General features: G+C 41.5%; 1 protein-coding gene across 1 annotated transcript; it reads right to left on the minus strand.

Moving 5' to 3' along the window:
- Positions 1–519: 519 nt before the first annotated feature.
- On the minus strand, positions 520–22,905 carry ppp1r14bb (protein phosphatase 1, regulatory (inhibitor) subunit 14Bb). The gene is made up of 4 exons (XM_063901188.1): positions 22,299–22,905; positions 3,726–3,809; positions 3,600–3,632; positions 520–3,486 (listed from the first exon to the last, which is right to left on the minus strand). Exons 1-4 carry the CDS (start codon positions 22,497–22,499, stop codon positions 3,418–3,420), a joined length of 387 nt encoding a protein of 128 aa, XP_063757258.1. The 5' UTR covers positions 22,500–22,905; the 3' UTR covers positions 520–3,417.
- Positions 22,906–23,100: the final 195 nt, after the last annotated feature.

Genomic DNA, 23,100 nt, shown 5'->3' on the forward strand with positions numbered 1-23,100 from the left:
CATAGAAATGTGGTTGTGTTGATTCATTCATGTCATGGACAATGTGTTGCAGCTGGTGTTTAGATACTTACATATAATTCAGTTTATTTGTACAGTACAAAATCAAATCAACATTTCTCAGGACTTTTTTCACATAGTCTAGACTGCACTCTTTATGATATTATTTTGCAGAGACCCAACAATTCCTAGACCTAATCTTGCTTCACACCATGGTGTTTATCATTTCTCCAATTAACCACAAGGTGACACTAAAGTATTACAAAATGACTAGACAGCCATGCAAATGATAATGTTGGAATTCATATAATTTGGACAACAGGCATTTATGGTTAGATGGCAGACATTTTGGCCTGTCATTGCAGGACAAAATGGTAGGTGTTATTAATTGTAATAATAACAATTCAAAGGGATTCTTTGTTGAACAATGTGCAAGCTAACATTCTGTTGTATAATTGTATATAAGGCTCATTTTTTCTGAAGCAAAGAATGACAAACCCAATAAACAAAAAACAAACCGTATTTCCATTTTACATGTTTTTATTAAAGTTGCATAAAAGTGTAACAAAATTGGGCAAAAACAAGACCTGTTGTTGATATTGCTACATTTCTTTGTGGTTTCGATCTAATCATTGTCCAAAAAAACACCTTCGCTCCTTCACTCTGCACAGTTTAGCTCTTGTATTTAGCCTCAATGATGATAATCAGTATATATCGTTTTTTTTTTTTGCAATTTTCTCCAACAGTAAAAAAAACAGATTCCTCAATAACAGTCTAAGAAGATTAAATCCAAACCTGGATTTAGAAAAGAAAATCCACTCAAATTCACCTACTGATTGAGCATGCCTGGTACAATCCGATGTCTCCAAAAATAAAACGCAGATCATGCTTCATTTGGAAACCCCACCAGGAAGGCAAAAGCAATCGCACCAAAGTGTATCTGAATGGATTTTTGTTCAGCTATGTTAATCCAAGGCATGGCATCAATAAGTGTCATGATCACAATAAAAACAGCCCAGTATTCAAATGGTGAATGTAAGGAACATTGTTTCATCTAAACAAAATCACTGTATCAAGGCCTAAGTATTAAACACTCACTTCTAATAAAAAAAAGAAAAAGAAATCTCATTTTGTTTTCCAAAAAAGAAAAAGGAGCGACAGGAGATCCTCCACATGTCGCAGTTCTGCTCACGTGTTTAGCAGTTACCTTTTTAAAAATGAATGTCTTCCATTTATTTGGTTTGTGTAACATAAATAATACCTAAGGCAACATCTGTTTTTTTTAAAAAAGGATGGAGGGTGGACAAAAGGATGAATATGGGAGGGAGGAGGGGAGGAGGAAGGGAGGAAGGGAGGGGGGATGCCAGGCAGGAAGGACAGAGCAGCAAGGTGTGTGTGTGTGTGTGTGTGTGTGTGTGTGTGTGTGTGTGTGTGTGTGTGTGTGTGTGTGTGTGTGTGTGTGTGTGTGTGTGTGTGTGTGTGTGTGTGTGTGTGTGTGTGTGTGTGTGTGTGTGTGTGTGTGTGTGTGTGTGTGTGTGTGTGTGTGTGTGTGTGTGTGTGTGTGTGGGCACTGAGAGAGAAAGACAGACAGTGGAGGTCTGCTGTCTCCGCAGGTGTTAGCAATTGGTCACAGGAATCACAGCAAATGCGTCTCCGATTGGCCGACGGGCTTCTGTCTCTAATCCGATTGGCTCAGATTCAGAAAACAGATGGCTTATCCTCGCACATGATTGGCAGCTGCGGCGGGGAAACACACACAGGTCCTGTGACAGCTCCTGACCTGTCTCCCTCTCCCTTTCACTCTCAGTGTGCGCACATCTGTGTAAGAGGCAGCTGTGTTTGCTAGTGTGTTTCCGTTTTATACGCCCCAAGGGTGGCGTGTGTGTGTGATCCAAAGAAGGAAAAAGGGTGAATGCATTTAGACAGCTTCAATGTAGAGCCTCCATCCCTCCCCTTCAGACATCCCATTGGTGGGTCTACTGGCATGCAGAGGACAGTACAAAATCTCGACACCAACGTGAAGCTTTAAAGACGATTTCACAGCTTCCACGTATGTGTGCCGCCTGCCGAACACAAAACAACGTTGCAGACTGAGTAAAGATAAAAGCAGAGGCGTGAGGAAGAGACACAGAGGGGATGAAACAAAAAAACAAAAACAAGGCAGCTTTGTTCTGGGTCCCCCTTTCAGACTGTCAGTGTGTGTGTGACAAAATCCAGAAAAACAAAACCAGGAACCAGTCCTATTAAAAAAACAAAAAACAAAAACAAACTAATCTGTGGAACTGAACAGCAGAATATACAGGCCAGAAAACACTCCTATTATGTTTGTTGCTGTACATTATGTAGCAACACGTAGCATTTAGCAACACGGACGCACAAATGCATGTATGAGCAGGCTGACTGCTTCTAAAGAGCCTCTCTTACAACTGCACTACGTTTCTGAGAAAGGAAAATAAACTTTTCCTCCCCAAAAATTTGAGATTTAATTCAAGCACACCCACCCTAAAGAGAACCTACTTCTACTCTAGCCTCAAAGGAAGATTTTCTAGTCTATAATTAGTCGAACCGTGTGACCACCATAGCCAACCAGTGACTTTTTTTAAGGTTCAACCACTATTTCCAGGATCAAATTTCTCTCTTTGTGGACTAAAATTACCTCACATTATCTCTCGTGGTCAAAGGGTTCAGATTTTCCTCCCGTAAAATGACATAGTGCAGATCCACACACAAGAAACGGCAGTCTTTAAATGCACCAGTGTAACAAATGCCTCTGATTATGGGAGGAATTATCTGAAAGGACTGTTCTGACCCCGCCAAAAAAGTCAAGTGAATATCCCCCCTGAACCGAAAGCATCACAAGAACCACGGTTTATAACTCATTTAAATGAGAAACCCCCTTACAAAACAAGGAATCTCATTATAGACATAAGCAATGATTAGGCCCTGCTTCAAGCTGATTGGCTGTTTCCGCCTTCCACTCTTTTTTGGCTGTCGGAGACTCTTTCCCTTGTTCCTCTTCCCACTCTCAGCTGCTCCTCTCAGTAATTACAGGACTCCTCTCAGCTCTGCTCCTCTTCTCTTCCTCCTCAGACAGATGGAGGGTGGTTTAAAGGGAGGGTGGGAGGAAGAGGAATTAAGCCGAAACAAAGGGTGAAGGAGGAGCAGGAGTGAGAAAGGGAAGGGATGAATGTGCGTGGATGAATCACTTGTTGTTATTATGTATTCTCAACCTTAAACAATCTTCATTTTTAAGAAGAAAGTCCAACTAGCCACTAATGGGGCTGGATCCAGGCAAGAGGTGTAAGGAAAAGAGGAAACAAGAAGGTCCTCAATGGATGGACGTTTGAAAAACAAAACAAAAATGAAAGCAAGGTAGACGAGAAATGGAGGGGGAGGATGTGGGTGAGGCGGAGGGACGCATCATTTCTTCTGAGGCGTGGAGAGCTTCTGCATCCCTCGGATCTTGTCGAGTAGCTCTGAGACGAAGTCCTACGGGGAGAGAGGAGGGACAAAACACATGAGGGGGATTCAGAAACAAACAGTACATAGATATAAGGGTACGGAGGGGTGGAAGAGAGGAAGTAAGATACAAGAAATCTCACCTCAGTAGGCTTAAAACACTCAACCAGTAAGTCCTGGAAATAAACAGAAGACAGTCAGAATACATCTATCCTTTGGCATTTGTGCGTCCTTGAATGAGTTGACATAAGGGTATATTTGTCTCCTACCTTGACCCTGGCTCCCCGCTCTACGTCACTGGGCATATCCAGCAGCTCGTCCACATCGATCTCCAGCTCTGGGATGGCCTCCTCCTGTAACATAAAAGGAGAGGAGGGCACATTAACCTCTGAACCACACAACCCACAAGGAATTAGAAATGCATGATTTATTTTAAACATCGACCATATGAAACCACTTTTCGTAGCCTGAAAATATTAAAACACATATTTATTTGTCAGACTTTCCTTTTTCTGACTGCCATTGAACAAGTCATGTGTGACCAATCGTTCTGTGAAGAAAAATAACCCAGTAGTCGCTTAAAATAGTGATATTTCATCAATCATCTTGTTTTATAAGTCCCATTAATCAGTCACGAGTAAAATTAATTGAACTCTACATGCTTTATTTTTTGCGTGTAGAGCCCCCATTCCGATTGTTAAGGATGTATGGGATTAAAATGGTGTGAATACATTTAAATACTCACTGATGCTAGACATGCTGATTCGCTAGTGGTGAAGGACAGTGGAAAACAAATCCACAGAGGGAAATATGGTAAAACAAAAAAGACACAATTACAGAAAAAGTAAACCTTTTTTTATTAGTATTTACTTTAACGCAGCTTAACATTTTTTTTTTTTAGACCACAACTCTCTCTGGCAGCACACAAACACACTAGTCAGTCTCTGCTGATGAGTATTTCTTTCCCTGTGTTTATGTTCTGTGGTTGTCTGTGAATAGCCCAGCAGTATGTGTGACGTGGTGCAGTGACGGATGAATGTCCATCTCTGAACACTAGAGGGCGCTGTCTACCACCGCAAACATTGTACATAACAGAAAAGAGAGGAGAGACAAAGACACTTGAAAAAACAGACCAATATTTGACATGGATCCAAGATAGGAAGGAAAATTACAAATTAATTACAGAACATATTTGCCTAGCTGCACAAAGTCTGGGAAAATACTTGGAAATAGCAATGCTTTTTTTTTTTTTTTTTACATCCAAACAGTGATAGTAACACAAATCACAGCTTCACTTGTTTAAAATCCTACAGAACATAATTGAGGTAGAGTAGGGTTTGGCATGACAGTGTTTTAACACATTTGCTAAACTGTATAATATGGGTGCAACTAGCAATTAGGGTCATTATCGATTTATCTGCCAGTTATTTTTCTTGGCATTTCCTTGTTTGTACAAATTCAAACGAAGGAGCTACAACGTGCGTCTCCGTACAGAACCAGGCTGGTTGTGTCCACTTGCAGTCTTTATGCTAAGCTAAGCTAACTAGCTGCTGGGTGAGGCTTCATATTTAGCATACAGATCCTTAGGGGATTCAATCTTGTAATGTTATTCTGGATAAGATATCAAATGAGCATATTTTTCAAAATGTGGAACAATAGCTTAACTGTGCATTATTGAAGGGTTGCCTGTAAACAGCTGACTGTCACGCTGCTTTTGGCCAAAGTATAAACACACTCCTGTCATCATAAGGGCACTCTTTTGAATCAAGTCAGAGAATAACTTCCTCCATTCGAAATTGGCCTGTATTTCACATTGGAACGGAAATAACTGCTATAATTGACAATGCTCACTTTTAATTTCAGCAAAGCAATTATCGGCTCACAGTGATAAACTGACCCCTGATAAGAAGAGCACCCTTGCCTCTAGCACAGAGATATCTAGCTCATTAAATAAATGAAAGTGAAAAGTGAGTTCACTGTAAGTTCGTCTTTGTGTCTCTCTTCCTCTTCCTCGCCACGCCTTCTCCCTCCGGCCAATCAATTCCCTTGTTTTCCTGATGAAGTGCTTTAATAGTCTCCCTCTCTTTCTCTGTTTCCCCATCTGTCTCACTCAAGCACACAGACTCAGTGTGTGCTATCAAAGCCGTCCACAACTGGCATCCACACACACACACACACACACACACACACACACACACACACACACACACACACACACACACACACACACACACACTCACTCGTTTCCCCCTCTTTTGCTGCTCAATTGCTACCCTATATTCATGTCATTCTCCAGGAATCCCACCCTCGCTCCCGTCCTCCCCCTCGGTTAGAGTTGCCCACACCAGCTGTCTCTGCACCTGCCCGACTGCCCCCTATTCCACACACACACGTACCCTCTTATAGACACACACGTCCAACATGCTGTGTGTGCACATTCGAGTGTTAACTGAATGCTACTTTTCTTTTTAAAGTGACAAGTCTCCCCTCATCACACACACACACACACACACACACACACACACACACACACACACACACACACACACACACACACACACACACACACACACACGGATTAAAGAATTATAAAATGAGCTTTAATATGTCTGAGCGGTGTGTGTGATGTATGAGGATTTATGAGCAGAACAGCATGTGTGTGAGAGATAGACTGGAGGTGACAGATAGACTTACTGTCAGCAGAGTATAACACACACAAACTCGCACACAAAGGCAAGTTGATGTACAGACATGCAGCAAAAGTGTGCAATAGAACACACACACACACACACACACACACACACACACACACACACACACACACACACACACACACACACACACACACACACACATTGTGATCTTATAGTATTTCAGATTTGAAGCTCCTAAAAATGGACACAAAGGTGCAGACAGGCTTACACTGCAGACACACCGACTGTTGCACTCACTCACTCACTCACTCACTCACTCACTCACTCACTCACTCACTCACTCACTCACTCACTCACTCACACACACACAAACTGCAAGTCAGACACAAAGACTGATCTGCTCAACATGTGGGCTCCATGTGATGCAGGAGGCGACAAAAGAAAGACAAAGAAAACTAATTCCGAAACAAAATTCTTTACTGTGACTTTTCTCCCTGTAGGATAAGATCTTCTCTTTATGAATATGTTTCTATCTATTTATTTTCTGTGGCATACAATAAAAGTACAAAAATTTGGAAATCTGTAATTGCTCTTCCTGGAGGCGATACACATTGGCTCATGTTTCAACAGCTTTCTTGAAAAATTATTCTGGAGACGGACTGTTAAATGTGCCGGGGGGGGGAGGGGGAACGCCGAGAGGAAAGAAGGTAAGAGGTTAAGAAGCATATCGAGAAGAGGGAGCAGCTGAGGGGAGTAAACCGAGAGAGGAGGGAGGGAGGGATGTTAAAAAAAGGCCCGGAAGACAGGCTTCAGAGAGGAGACACAAAGAAAGCGGTGGGGAATCACGAGGGAGGATTTCAAAGACAATCCTCCAGACTGACTTAGTGAACTCGTCTGCAGTCTGCAGGGGTTTTACTGTCGGCTGCAGATGTGATCTGAGAGGTGTCTGCGAGACGCTGGCACACACTGCAGGCTTGTAAACAAAGCGGAGCAGTGTGCAACTATTGGAAGAGGCAAATGGGATTTAGACTTATCCTTTCAGTACTTTAAAACATCTGCTATTGTTTTTGAGCCCCTGTGAAACCTATAGTGTAAGAGATGGATAGAGAGAACAAGAAGTGGAAGTTGTTGTTTCTCAATCATCATAGCATGTAGTATTCAAATGGAATACATCACCTCAGACTGTAAATGTGTAAATGTATGTGCAACATTTTGGGGAAGTAAAAGTCATCAGGGATTCATTGGTTGTCTTCAGGCACAGAGTATCTGTTCTTTGTCCCTGCACAGACAGCCTTACTTTTAAACAGGTTATGTCTCGCGTTTCAGTTGTCATAATACTACACTTCGGTTGATGTTTCATACTCATAACTCTCCCTTTTTCAGTCTGAACCAGCATCATCCGAGAAACTGACTCTATAAACGGCCATATAGACTGTTTTAATTGTGGTCTTTCAATGTAATTATACTCTGCCGGACGACGAGCGTGCAAATACGATTTGCACAGCACCAAAATGAGACTGAGACGGACGGACACACTGCCTGTCTGCAGGCTGCCCACAGAACAGAGCAGATGAGATGTGACAGTATGAGAGTGTGTGTGTGTGTGTGTGTGTGTGTGTGTGTGTGTGTGTGTGTGTGTGTGTGTGTGTGTGTGTGTGTGTGTGTGTGTGTGTGTGTGTGTGTGTGTGTGTGTGTGTGTGTGTGTGTGTGTGTGTGTGTGTGTGTGTGTGTGTGTGTGTGTGTGTGTGTGTGTGTGTGTGTGTGTGTGTGTGTGTGGGGTTATAGTACTGTTCCTCTCTCACAGGGGCTGGCTGTGTGTAGCTGCTGCAGCCCTGGACAGATCAAATGACAGTTACAGCTTCTTTGCAGCAAAACATAAGCTATACACACACACAGACTCACACACACATACAAGTAGGTCGGCGCTCTTGTATGGCAGGAAAAGGCTGATCATCGTGATAACTGTAAATATCTTTGTAAAGGGAAGTGACGACAGAGAGGAATGAAGTAAAGTCGAGGTTTCTAGAGGGAAGTTTGGTCAAACTGTAATGACTCGATAATGAAAGAAAGAGAAATAACGAGAAAAATGAAGATAAAAAGCTTATCTTTACATACATTTGCAGTTACATTTGAAAAAGATACTGTATACTCACAACAACAACAAAAAAAGATTCCCCGAATTAACATTTTAATCAGTTCTCTGACTTCAAATCTGATTCAAACTTCCAACACTGAGGCTTTCTCGTGAAATGACACACACAGGCCACACACAGTGAAAGAGGAAATGTGCAGGTATGAAAAGTGAAAAAGGGATGTGAGCGTAAAAATAAGAAGGAAATCAATGTAGGTCAGACTAACGATTATATTCATTATCGATTAACATGTTGGGTATTTTCTAGATGAATCTATTCAGCCTTTGGTATAGAAAATGTCAAAAAATAAAGAAGAATATTCATCCCAGTTTCTGCAGTCCAGGATGATGTCTTTAAATATCTCGCCAGTCTAAAACCACAAATATATTCAATTTAATATGACATAATAGAGAGAGAAAAGTGGGAAATCTCCACATTTTAGAGGCTGACAATCATTTTCAGATATATTTCCTGCTATGAAAAAGGCAATACAGGTCCATATCAAGATGGATGTATAAGTTGCTTCAAAGTGTGGGAAGCTTCGTGTGTAAGTAGGCCACAGAGGACACCTGCAAGGATTACACAGCACGTCTCCCAGTGACAACATACAGAGCTGATTCCTGTGATAGGATCTGTGTAAACTACATGTTAGCGTGTGTGTGAAGGTAGGAACCAGGGAGCCACCGTGTAGTGATACAAATGTGAAGAATAACAGAGAGCCGCAACTCTTAAAATATACATTTTAGCGCCAATTCTGACAAACAATTAAGCGTTTCAAGGCAAAATGGTTTAAGAGTTCCTCTCAAATGAGAAGAATTCATACTTTTCTTTGTGAGATACCATCATAAACTAAATACTTTTTGGCAGAAGAACAGAGAATCATCCTTAGTCGCAGCCATGAAAGCTACTTAAAGCTGGAGTGATAAAAAGCCACTTTTGCTTTCCCTACAGCCACGGGGAAACAAAGAAGGATAAAAATAGTCAGCGTTCAGGATGGCCAGTCGCCTGTTTTGCAACAAAGACAAAAACAATGTTTTGGCTGTCCACAATGCAGGGATGAGGACAGACGGAAGTGATGGCTGCAGCAGGCAGGAAGTAGGAAGGAGGAAGAGGAAGGAGCGGGAAAAGTAGGCCGCGTGGCGCTGAACAATATCCGCACTCCCTCCAATTTCCTTGTGTGTGTGCTTGTTTTGACTGTTTCGCCAGACTCCTTTTACACCTATGATCTATCCTTGATAATTATTTTTATGGAGTAGTTGTGAAGTGATGCTTCGGGGGAGGTGGGGTTAACATGTTATCTGCTTGAAACTAATTAAACGCCGCTTTCCAAACCTCTCTTTGCTGCCTCACTGTGTTGGGGTCGGTCCAAGCAGCAAGTGTTGTGCTTAGGTGTGTTTGCATTTCAGAGTGAGTGTGTGTTAATGTGCAGGCTCCATTAAAACTATTCCCTCATGCTGGTTGACTTGGCACAGGGACACAGGTACTAAAAGTGTGTGTGTGACAATGACAAGTTACAGACACTATGTGAGCACAGCTGTGTGTTTCGAGTCTCACAAGTTATGAGAACAAAGCGTGCACACGCCATTTTTAAAAGCTCACATCACTAACACCAGAGCAGGAAGTGTGCTGGTGTTGATCAGTTTGTATAATTGACCCAATCTAGGAGTAAAATGTCTTTAATGTGGAAAACTGGAGTGTGCTTTTATTAATCATCTTTGTCTAAAGGCCTGAGCTATAAATCATCGCGCTTTGTCGATACTTAAAGCTCAGCTCTCGTAATTGGTTGGGATTGTGAACAAAGTTATATTGCTGCATAATGATTCAAATACAAAGTCGTCCACTGAGGTCTACTGACGGATAACAGACAGAAAATCCCTACTTTTGTTCCGTCTATAAACATGTTTAACTCAGGAAAACAAATTCCTTCATTGCTAAAGGTCAGGATAGATAGTAGTGACTAAGAGATTCAGCGTGCTTCGGCAAAAGATCATAGTTATATTTGATTTATTATGCAGGGGAGGTTTTATGTAACAGTTTACAAAGATGAGCCGATCAGCACACCTTAGAACTCCCACACCGTAGTCATGTGCATGCCTGTTTGTTAAATAAACACTGTGGCAGAAATGGTATGCGAAGTTGAGCAATAGATGTGACGTTGAGCAATAGATGTGAGCAGTGTGGAAATAGTGGAAAAACTTTGGGCTCGAACCATCTTCCTGTCATGCCTCCCCCTTCTCTGTCTCCCTTTATCTTCACGTCTCCTCTGATGCCCTTCCTGTCTGCTCGGCATCAGCGCTCTTTGCTACTGCTCGGCTTTAAATCACTGTGTGTGTGTAACAGGGCAAATCATAGTATTTGGGCCACCTTGCTGCGGGCTCTTACGAGGGGAACGAGAGAGTGGGGGTCAGCAAGGGTGCAGTGGTTAGGGATGCATTGTGTCAGTCATCGCCTGCTGCTTTCCATCTTCTTTCTCTCTCCCTCATGCTTATCAGGAATCTGCAGCTCTTACAATAACACAAACAGTTTGCCTCCCTTCTTAGCACTTCTTTTCCCTCCTCCCAGAACCAGTTTGGCTCACATAATGTGTCACCCCCTAAAAAACATTTTTAAAAGGTCTCCCTTTTTGTGAAGAAGGGGTTAAAAACACAAGAGGAGCAAGCAACTTCCTGTCTGGGCACGTGACCTTGGAAGATTGCTGGGCTGGGAAGGGAGAGCGATATCTGTGGGAAGTGTGTGAGAGAGAATGTGTGCGTTAACAGTTTAAGAGAGCAGAGTTGATAAAGTGTGCGAGCACAATTAATTTAAGTGGCTGCTGTACACACAACCGTAAACCACAACCATCCATAATCAATACAATGCAATGACTTAATCCAGTAACAGCATGTGTGTGCATGTGTGTGTGGCTGATTTGAATCTCTATTACACCTCCTATCACTCGGATGGAGACCAGAAACTATAACAAAATTGTGCAATACAAACTATTTTGCACACACCTTGCATTGTAAGAGGGAGTGAGGATTTCCAAATGATCTACACCTGTGTGGACACGTGTAGCTCCTCATGGTTTTGTCCTTTTTAAAACAACATTCTTCCTACCAGAACCTCCATATGTGTGGACTCTGTTAGCCTTCCTGCTATCTCACTGCTGATAAAAACGCTCTGTCACATAATGTCAAATAAACCAGAGTGTGGTGGTAGTGATGAGGGCATGCTATTGTGTTTCAGTGTGTGTGTCTGTGTTGCTTCAGAGAACAGAAAGCCAAACTAAACAGGCTCCAAATGCACAGAACGTATCTTTATATGATGCCAGGAAACATTCATCGCTATAAATAGGACGGAAGGATAGTAGTTTTGGGAGTTCTTACGCTGTAATTAGACAGCAATAGAAATATATATATATAGACGTACATACACTGACTACTCTTCATTTCGATACACTAAGTATTCACATTTTAACCTACTTCTACTTAAGTAAAGCATCTGAGTACTTCTTCCACCTCTGCATAATAAAGAGCAACAGGATATCTTGGTAAAGCAGATAGTGGCTAGCTGAACAGATCTGTTGATGGACCTGATAACACCAGAGCACACACACATGCACACACACTGATTGCTAAATAAATCTATTTTGGAGAGTTAAAATGTAGACTGTCACCCAACCTTGACCCCACCACCGGCAAAAGCTGCCCAAGGCCACATCAGTGTGCGATACGGTTGAATGACTCCCTCATCGGCTTGTTTGGTCTGACTGAGCGCTTCGGTGCTTTTTGTGTGATGACTGGACATGTCTTTGCTGCAGCTGCAAGGGGTAGGGGGGTTAGGGGGGAGGACTGGCTGCTCCCTCAGGGTAACAACCAGCTCGGGAAGACTTGTCCTGGCATCAGAGCGGGGCCACCGGGGCCCCGAGAACTGCTGCTGTATCACGCTTACTAACCACCACATGAGGACAGCAGACTGGCACTGCCGCTGCTGCCCAGTATTCACCAGACTGTGAAGCCAGATTTTCAGCAGACGTGTTAATATTTACTTATTGTCCATTGGTTGCTGTTTTCACATTCTCAGTGCCACCATTGTGATTGACAGGTGGTTTGAGGGACATGCAGAGCAGAGGCAGCACAGGGACAAATTGTTGGTGCCAAACACTGTAAAAACATCCAAAATGTAAGGATCCTTTCATCCAAGTCTTCCAATCTTGTCAAAAAAAATTCAGTTAGGTGAGGGCAAATACAGTAGTATGTACAGTTTGCGTACAAAATACTGCTTTTCTTTCTCACTTACTCTCTCTACAGCCCACTCTAATTACAACAGGCCCCGTGCCTCCATCTAAAATAAATGATCCAGGCAGCATCTCAAGTGCCCACTTTCACCCTCCACCTCCAGTCTCTGCCTCCTACTTAAGTCTGTCACTGCAGATTCACACACACTGATATCGATGTGTGGGTGTGTATCTTGGAAATATTGTGGAAAAGTAGCGTGAGGTCTTTTCACAATTCGATTTTTCCAATTACCATGAGAGCAAACGGGTAAAGATAAAGAACCAGGGGTGATGGATACATACGAAAAAAGAGCCAAAGTAAGACCACACACACACACACACACACACACACACACACACACAGACACACACACACACACAGACACACACACACACACACACACCTCCTCTTCGGTAATTACCACCACAATTGGACTGAAAAATCAGATTACATGCAGATTAAATTAAGAATCCACACAAACATGGATTACAGCCCATTGCCATTGTTTCAGTCTTGGCAAGCAAAGGGCCCAACATTCATTGAACTACCAATTTCTTTATTGTGGCAGTTTATGACAGGAGTTTGGCAGTCCTACGAGGTAGTTCAGCTCATGTTTTAATATTTTTGTCCATTAATTTTTCGCCCACGTTTATTTGTGGCGCCTTCAGATTCATTCTCCTTTCATTAGGATGTAATCCCTTTGGATTTTAAAAGGGATTAGATGAGATTATGAATCTTTCTTTCAGTATAATCTAATAACATTATCACACAAAGACAAAAACAGACAGACATGCTCTGAAAAAACAACCCTAATAAGAAACTGTCTGTCCCAACATCAACATTTTCTTTCTTTCAGCCGTCTGACAATTAATTTCCTCTCCTCTGAGGTTTGTTCTGTAGCAGGATCAAACACTTCTGACTGGTTTAATGGAACTAACAAAATCCAATTTTAAGTAGATTAAAGTTATAATCCAGCCAAACTCTTTTAGAACAGGAAACACACGGCTGTAAACTCCAGTGGTGAGTAGAAAGAAGTTTCAGCGGACATTTTGGCCCATTTCCTTTTACATATTTTATAATATGGACCAGAAACAAGATGTAAAATACTGATAACACTTGTGTTGATTCATTTATTCACTACTTCTTATTCCAACCATGTGAGAGTTTGTGTGCGAGAGAAAGAAAGACAGACTTCCTTCCTGATTAATCAGGGATTTATAAATCAGCTTCTGTGACCAAATATGGGTAGTTGTTCCTTCCTGCTTCATGATCCATTTTAGAAGAAAAGCTAGTTAAGATCACACATTGCTAAAAGTAAACTGTTATGGAGTTTTGATACGCTACTGAAAACAACTTAATCATTTATAATAAATATATCATAATCAGCAACATTATTCCTCCAGCTCATTCATCAGTCTTCTATCATCTGTTTTGTCAGACTGTGTGTCCATCTGTCCATCCATTTCATCCCAAAGCCTTTTTGAACCAAAGCAGTTTTTACAATCACACAGGAATCCTGTCACACACATCCAGTTTGTGCTACCATGAAAGCTTAAGGAGGTTGGTGACATCATGGAGGATATATGAAGCCAGCATGGCACCGTGCTCTTACACACTCTTCATCAGTGTCTGCTAACACAGCTCTGACCACAGCGAACCCATCGACTGCTACTCTATGAAGTGCTGGGGAGTGTTGTGTTAGATTTACTCCGTTACATGTACTCAAGTCATTTTGAATTCAATTCTAAGAGTAGTATTTGACTAAAAAAGTACGTATACTCTCTTACGATTGGCTGCCAACTTTTTGTTTGTTTTACTAATACATTTTTAATTCAAATCATTTTGGTTTTAGGCTGAACTACAACTTAGAACAGCATTAGATGAGTCTGATCACATACACGATTGAGTCATTTTTATTTTTAACAGATTATATTGAACAGTACGTATTTTCATTTATATTTTAATATCATTCTCAAGTTCTGGCGATGACATTTGAATGTGCACCTTCAACTTGAGTTTGTTTTTGATTATTCTACCCTTTACTGAAACTGAAATCCACAACATTTTTATATTAAAAATCACATCCCAAGGGAGAAGTCATCCATCAACTTCTCTGAATATACAGCATTAACAGGAAATGTATAGAATAAACAGATTAAACTCCCACAACACAAATTGCGTAAAGCAGTATACTAACATCTCCTTCCCTGCAGTTTGTTACGTGCCTGTTGTCTGCTCTAAAGCTCCTCCTGGGACTGAAACACTCCTGTGTGGATCTGTGTTACCTCACAGAACCTGCAGACCTCTGATGATAACAACTTCACTGCCAGCTGCTGCCAGCTGTAGTCTCCACTGTTAACAATGGCTCCTTTCATTGTTTAAATATGGTGTCAGTACGGAGGCCAATAAAAACACCCAGACCTCATATTCATCTCTCATTTAACATCACTATAACGGCAACAACACCCCGGAGTCATATTCTGCAATAACTCTGGCCTGTGTGCCAAAATATATCACTATTATACCAAGCTCCCTGTAAAAAGCATACACCAGGGTGCCGGAGCTGTTCACATAACAGGAAAGCACGTGTTCAGCCTGAAAAGCATTACAAAAAATAAGGAACATTTTGGAATACTATCACAATTTCTTGACATTTTATTCACCAAATGACTTGCTGATTCAAATTGAATATAGCCAAAAAGGAAAATAGTTCACAGATTAAGAGCAGGACGGATTAATAAGGATTGAATTAATCATCAACTGTTTTGAATGTATTTTTATTGGTTAAAGTATCGTAAGAGAAAATAAAGTCAAAATTGTGAATGTTTTGGTCATTTTCTGACATTTAATAGACCGAAAAACATATTAATAAACTACTATTATAATAAACAGACTGACAAACGATGAAAATAATCGTTACTTCCAGCCTTACTTTTGTCAAAGATAGTGCTTGTGTGAAACAAACTGTTTATACCACTGTAGCTCATCTTGAGTAGTGAGCAGGGATGCAAAGGGGAACTTTAATACACTCGTCATGTTTATGGAAGATAGATTTTAACAGCTTGAGTATTTACTGGATGCCTATTAAGTGTTTACACACCGTATACACAACTGCAGGAAGATGTGATTGAATAAAAGTCTGTAAGCTGTCTCATGACATTAAACAAGTTACTGCCTGCTGTCACTGCAAGCATCAACCTCTAACGTGCCATGCTTGAATCGTGTTGATGTGTAAAATGGTTTTGTTTGAACCTTTTACAGTCGACGAGCTCATCAGGCTTATCTGGAGTTGTAATGTAACACTGAAACCGTGTACATGGTGGAGCGGTGTTAGACAATCAGTGCTGTATGTGCAGGCTGACTGACGCGTAACGGAGCATGTGCCGAGGAAACAACAAAAAGACTGGACGCAAACACGCGTGCACAATGGCCTTTCACGTACAAGAAAACGTACTATTTACATCCACGTTTGCTTGATTGTAGTCAAGTGTCCAGGTTCAGTTATATACGTTTTACATCTGCAAGCTATGTAACGTAACACAAATACACATTTTAAGCTAAACTCTTATGTTTCAATAAATGTAACCAAGCATTTTGAATCCTGTTGTTTTGGTTTCAATTTATCATTTAGAACAGGGTTGCTCAACTGGTTGGTGTGGGTACTAAACTCAGACGCTCTTCTACAGTTCCATGGTAAAGGCAGTCATCAGCTTCTCTATTATTACACGTCATCTCTCAATAGGTGCAGTGGCAACATATAGTTAAAGTGCATTAGGATCATTGGTGTTTAACCAGGTCTGACTCAAATCTTTCATAAAAGAGCTATTTCTGAGGCGAGGGATATTTTACAGTTCATCCTCTGTAAGGAGAATTTGAGCTGCTACCTCGGGACAGAGATTTAGACTTCAAAAGGCTAGGTCTAACAGGATGAATAATAATTGCATTTCTTAAGAGACCAAGCTATTAAATGCTCACATGATCCAACTGATGATTAGTTTGTCCGTTTAAGTACCGGGGTTGATGTTTTTTTAACTTTAGGTTTCCTGTTGTAACTTGAGGACTTTGTGTCTGTGTGCCAACGTTTGTTTGTTCTAAGTTTTACCTGGCTGCAAGACAACTGTCCTCTAATGGACAATAAGTTGATCCGATGCTTTGTTGAGATTCAAGCAAACACATTTGTTAGAAGGAAGCACTGTGACAAATTACCCTCAGGGAAAGATTTTGACTTCCTGTTGTTCTTGTCAGCTGCAGTGATAAACGGGCCAACAGACACATCCCCCACAAATGCGGTGTAATTCATTCCTTTATCTCTCATCCAAAAACTAAGCAAACCTTAACCTCAGACCTGACTCACAGCTTTAAAACAACCACTTTTAAAGGTGACTCACAGCCTAAACTGACTAATTAATTCCTAGATGTTGTGTAAATGGGCTTGTTGTAACTCCCCAGGTGCGATTGTTGGTTGTGCTTTTGGGGGAAAGTAGTGTTTAATATTGTCCCTTTTCCTAATGTGTTTGTCTCACAAACTTCCTGTGACAGCAATCTAAACATTCCCCTGGATTACTCACATCCCTCATACTCTCTCTCTACATTTTACCCAAGCCTCTTTACTTCCTTCCGATCTTTCCCACACACTTACGCAAAATCCCTCACAATCCTCTCCGTTGATTTATCCCCTCTGCACCGTATAAACGCTCACATGGTCAGTCAGTGGGTCAGGCTACAGCACATGCTGACTCACCCCCAATCCAACAGGAAGAGAACTGTTTAACATGTAGAACCACATGTAAGCTATTAACAAGATGTGTGTCTGTGTGTGTGTGTGCTCGTGTGGGGGGGTGTTTAAAAGACACACTGGAGTCTTTCACTCCCGCTGTGTAACAACCTCTCTTTGTAGTCACCCTCTTGGAGTGAAACAGGGTAAAGCTGATTGGTATTCAGACCTTTAGGTGAGTGGTTTAAGCAAATGTTGCACCCTCACACTACACATACGATGTTTGTTTAACGGATTATCAAAATAGCACCGATTCTTGTTCTGTACAGTTCTCTGAAGGCTCGACCAGGGTTTGTGTTGTCCTGGCTTCAACCACATCTACAATGTTCTTTAGTTTGAGCCACAGACTGAAAATGAGGCAACCGAATTAGGAATAATAACAAGCTTCTCATACTGTGCTTTTAATTCAGATAAAATCAAGGAAAGGTTTGTTTTCAGTGTCTGATTTTGTGCTGCTACAGCCAAAATGTACTTTAGGCGCTACTTGTCAAAGCAATAGCAGAGGACACATGTAACAAAAACATTTTCCCCCTCTGTGACATCCCCGCCTCCTCCTACTACTTTTTCCTTCTCCTCTTGCCATCCCCTCCAGATTTTCTTTCCTTCTCTTCCCCCGTTTATTGCATTCCTGCTCACCAATCCAGCCTCTGTTCTCTCTCGTATCCCCTTCTGTGTGTGTGTGTGTGTGTGTGTGTGTGTGTGTGTGTGTGTGTGTGTGTGTGTGTGTGTGTGTGTGTGTGTGTGTGTGTGTGTGTGTGTGTGTGTGTGTGTGTGTGTGTGTGTGTGTGTGTGTGTGTGTGTGTGTGTGTGTGTGTGTGTGTGTGTGTGTGTGTGTGTGTGTGTGTGTGTGTGTGTGCCGCCATGTAAGGCATTGGAGTTTGGGGATTGGATCGTCCCCCTGCCCTCACTGTAAACTATGAAGGTACTGGTCAGCTACACGAGCAGAAAACACAGAGGGAGGAACAATTTGTTATGAAAATGATACCAGGACTTGATGTGTGTAACCCCCACTTTCCTTTCCCCTGGAGTGAGCTCAAACTCACTTAGGACCTCTATATATATACAAAGCCAGTAATACAGTGGGAGCTCAATAACAACAATTTAAAAAGGCGTCTATCCTCAAAAAAACACTCCCTGCTTTTGTTCTGTGCCCAGTAACCCCCTCCAATCCGAACACTTCCTGCCAGCTCACTGTTTGTGTTTCCAACCTAACAGCGTTTACAGTTGGGTTTATAATATTAACTGTGTGATGAGTGGTACATATAGGGTTTTAACACTGTATCGCAGTGGTTCCTGACCTTTTTTAAATAAATAATTGTACCTCTACTGAGAAACCCTATCAGATGAACTCAGGTAACCCCTTCACTAACACTGGGAATCACACAACCAGGGAGTGTGTCTTTAACAAAGCAAATGTCACATTAACATCCACTGCAGGAATTATCTGAAGCCCTGAAGTAGGAAGTATTCAGATCGTTAAGCAAAAAAGAAAGTGTAAGCATCTCAGTATGCACTCAAAGTCACCATAGTGTGAATTAGTAAACTCTTTTGTTGTGTTTTACTATTTAAAAAGATTGTTATTACTCGTGCATCGTTTGTAATTCACATTTTACTACTGTAGTTGGAGGAGGTGTAGCTGATTTGAACTATTCCATATAATGTTGGGTAGTTTATAATATTTGACATTCAAAACATGATGTATCGTTTTGGTATTTTATGAATGTATCACATGTTTTGCATGTAAAGTGGGAAAAGTAACTGAAGCTTTAAGATAAAGAAAGTGGAGCTGAAGTATCAAGTAGCAGAAACATGTGAATATTAAGTAACGTACCATACATTTCTATTTAAATACTTGATTTAAATACTACATTCCAACAATGCTAAGCCATGCTATTTAAATGGCTTTAAATAAAATCCAATAATGAGGGGCTTTTTGGAATTTGACTACTCTTTCCTTGACTGAATGGACTCTTTTTTTTTTTTGATTGCATGGTTAACCAAGCCTTGTTGCCATGGCGTCATATTAAGGCTCGGATCCTCACTATAGCAGCGCTCTGATAGAGTGACTGAGTGGCTGGATGAATATCTGACACGTTGGCTGGCAGAAATGACTGCTTGTAGCATGTTTAAAGGGTTATATGAACAGGAAAATGGCTCATTATGAATTCCCAGAGCTCCATGCTGTTTTATGAACAGCAGAAATAATATGCATCCAACACAGGACGGAAATAAAGGAGTAGGAAATAATGAAGTTTGAATATGTGGATTACGGCATGAGCAAAAAGATGGACAAGAAAAGGAGTGATTTAGCAAAGGGAGGTGAAAGAGAAGGAGTAAATCCCAGAACACATGCTCCATATCTTTTGTCAGAGAAGAGGGTAACCCTCCCTGCTCCCTGCCTCTCCAGTTACACTGTTCGGGAGCACGTGCTCCACATTTCCCCATCTAAATGAGCCCAATGTGTCTCCATCAGTGAACCGACTGTAAATTAATCTCTTTGTTGTCTAACAGCCCCGGCAGAGACGGGATCAGAACAATGAAACCTCTGTGGATAAAAGCGGAAAAATAGCCATCATTATTAGAGATGAATGAGAGATAGGTGAACAAAATATGTGAAATAAATCAATATGCCATTTACAGGAGTATAATCTGATACACAACCTGATCTGAGAATCATTAATGATAACAATTCAGGTCTCAGGGCACCTATTTGTGGACCCTTTGTGACCTGTCTGCTCACAAAGAAGCGGACTAACAAAAAAGCTTTGGTTCTTTGAAGCATATATAAGGGAAATTGCAAACTGGGTTATTGAAAGAGAAATGGATGTGAGTAGAGCTGCAAAAATGTGTCGATCGACAGAAAAATAATGATGATCATTATCCGTATTTGTTCAAGTGCAAGAAAATGCTGTTTTCAGCCTCTCAAATATGGAGATGTCCTGCTTTTTGTCTCATATCATATTTAAGTGAATATATTTTGGTTTTGGACTCAGAAAATCTTTGACTTTGACTTACTTGATGATGACATTTCCCCTATTGTATAGATAAATGATTAATCAATAGTCTAGTAAATTATTCATAATGAAAATATTCGTCAGTATGAGACAAGTGATTGAAAGATAAATCGAGAAAATAGGTAATCATCCTGGAAAATTCTCTTACATTGTCTGCAATAACTAAATGTCACAGATTATATTATAATTAGTGAGGATTATAAAATCCTCACTAGGCCACTTAATCTCCTCTGCTGGCATACAAGTCTTTGTAGTATCTCTGCTACTTTATAGTTATTATCCAAATGTCACGGGGTACCCCTTTAACTGCTGTTGAAATCTCAATAAAAGTCAGACACAATCTTGTTTTCACAACAGATATAAAAGGAGCTATCAGTTTTCGATCCTCAGTGGCTTGGAATAACATCTGGTTACATTTAGTTACAGACTGTCAGTGGATTAGATTTGGGACTTACAGGTGCGAGTGTGGAGACAGCCTCTGTTGTGTCTGCAACAGCTCCAGGAGCAACAGCCAGACAATCCCATTGTATGTCTGTGTGCGTCAGTAGGGGCAAAGGTCAAGTAGTTTGAGAGTTTTTGGAAGCTTAGCTCAAGTCTAACTCTTTATCCTTTTTAACTAGCCTAACTTAATTTTTATAATGTGCACGTTTTCTTGAATCCTCCTGCCTTTTTGTCTCTTTTAGCCTTCTAGGAACCTTCCTTACCTGCTAAGTCGTTGTATTGCTAATGCTAGGAATAGAATGTGGGTCAATGCCAGCTCAGTGGAGTCGACACAGGCTTACCAACTCCTGACGGCAGCAGCCACACCACAGCTGCCGCCAGGTGACATTAACGCCGCACGGCTCTCCATGTGTCACCCAGGGTTTGATGAGGGACTCTGAAGTTAGCCTACACTGATGGTGATGCTCAGCCATTACTACAGCCAGACAGGTCATTATAACAAGACGCATGACCGGACCCCCCACCCAGACTCATCAGTAACACCTCATTTATCTCATTTGCCAGCACCTCCCCGTCCTGAAGAGAGTATCTCCCATACAGCCACCGTCCTTTATGTATACCCAAAAGTTTGCAATTAGCATACACGACAAAGAGGGGAGGTCTGCAACAAGGGTCTTTGTGTATAAAACAAACACACAACCTAGCACTGGGATTAAATACTTATGATGCCAATTTGCGAAGTCAACGATATTGCACAAAGGGACTTTTTTATTTAGTTGAAAGAGAGTATTTGTGAACTTTGATATGTAAAAATCCCTTTTTTAATTTGTGATTTTGGTGTTATAAAAGAATGTAGGAAATAATTGTATTTAATTTAAACAATACCTTTGTTGTACTTTAGCAATATATTGAAAGCAGCATACGGCATGAACTGTGTGATATCCGTTTAACAAACAAAACAAATGACATAGCTTCCTTTTTTGTGCATCACTAACAACCACATAAAAAGTCTGTTTTTCGCTTAATGACTTTATGAAATTATAACTTGATTTTATAATAGGAATAACAAGAGCACCGTTTCCGGTCGGCCATTAATACTTGATTTGGTGAATTCACAGGTGTGCGTTAATATCTCTTCAGCCAATCAAAAGAGAGAGATCTGTATTTCACGATAAGACTGTAAAGCTGCATCAGCTCTACATTTAGCTACCTGTAGGTGGGGGTGGGGGCTGAAGTTAAACCACGAGGTCTTTAAACGACTGCTAGAAATGTCTGACAAGACGGAGCCTTTGTTTCTTGTCACACTGTTCTTATGTCACGTCTTTCATTACCTCATCTCTTCACATATGGCCCAGATATTAAAGGCTATAATAAGCAAGGGTAGGCCAAAAGGAGCCACAAAGGGCCTTTGAATGTTCATTTATCAACAGTTTGCCTTAAAACAAGGCAAACAGATGCTCCAGAGCTGATACACTGACTTATTACGCTTCACTGTAGAGCCCTATTACTTATAGAGCCCCGGATCGATAGGATCGATCGTTTTGCAGGCCGGTTATTGTTAGGGTCCTTACCTCACAGTCGTAAAGGTCTGTTAGCTGGTCGATAATCCACTCCTCCAGGTTCAGTCTCTTCCTCAGCTCCTTACGGTCGTATTTGACGGTAACGCGTCCCTGCTTCCGAACGGGAGTCTCTGGTTCCTCCGTGGTGCCGCCCGGTGTCGCAAAATATACCCGGGGTTGAGGGCTCGTCTCCGGGCTTGTTACAGCAGCCATGGTCGCTCGCTTTTGGGATCCTAAAATCCCCCCCGGAGGTGTGGAAGTGTGAAATGGGCGACAGTAAGGGGGCGAAGCGGCTTTTGTTGACGTCCTGCCTTTTGCTTCACTAAAGAAAATCCCGGTTGATAGATGTGTGACTTGGAATCCCCCGAAGAACAGCGCAGGACCTGATGCTTTTGTTGTCCAAAATCGTTCAAAGAGACATTGGCAGTAGCCGGACGCTTCCACAAAACAAACGGGAGCGACGCTTACGGTGAAACGTGAAGTGTAACCGGCTTATTGGGCTATTTACAGCATGCAAACTCTGCTTATATAAAAAGAGAAGAGAGAGGAGCAGAGCTGGCTGAACTCTTCATTCAGTACAAAGAGAAATCACACGCCTCTCTCTCTCTCTCTCTTTACCCCACGAGAGGTGCGTGCGCGCTCTCTGCCTGGACTCGAGCGCATCCGACGTAGCGCCACTAAAAAAAGAGAAAAGCAAATGTTGAATTTTTTTTATTTTTTCCAAACTTTGAATACCAGTTCACTCCCCCCTCTTCCTTCTCATGCATTTTCCATAACTTTCACATGTGACCCCCTGGAGCCCACTGTAACCTAT

This window comes from Eleginops maclovinus, chromosome 14, assembly GCF_036324505.1.
Source record: "Eleginops maclovinus isolate JMC-PN-2008 ecotype Puerto Natales chromosome 14, JC_Emac_rtc_rv5, whole genome shotgun sequence".
In the NCBI taxonomy this organism is placed as follows: Eukaryota; Metazoa; Chordata; class Actinopteri; order Perciformes; family Eleginopidae; genus Eleginops; species Eleginops maclovinus.

Excerpts from the sequence above, each read along its gene's own strand:
- ppp1r14bb (XM_063901188.1), bottom strand. The coding sequence starts at position 22,499 with ATGGCTGCTGTAACAAGCCCGGAGACGAGCCCTCAACCCCGGGTATAT. Across the intron at positions 3,810-22,298 it reads CAGACCTTTACGACTGTGAG|GAGGAGGCCATCCCAGAGCT; the intron begins GTAAGGACCCTA and ends TTTATGTTACAG. Across the intron at positions 3,487-3,599 it reads AGTGTTTTAAGCCTACTGAG|GACTTCGTCTCAGAGCTACT; the intron begins GTGAGATTTCTT and ends CTCTCCCCGTAG.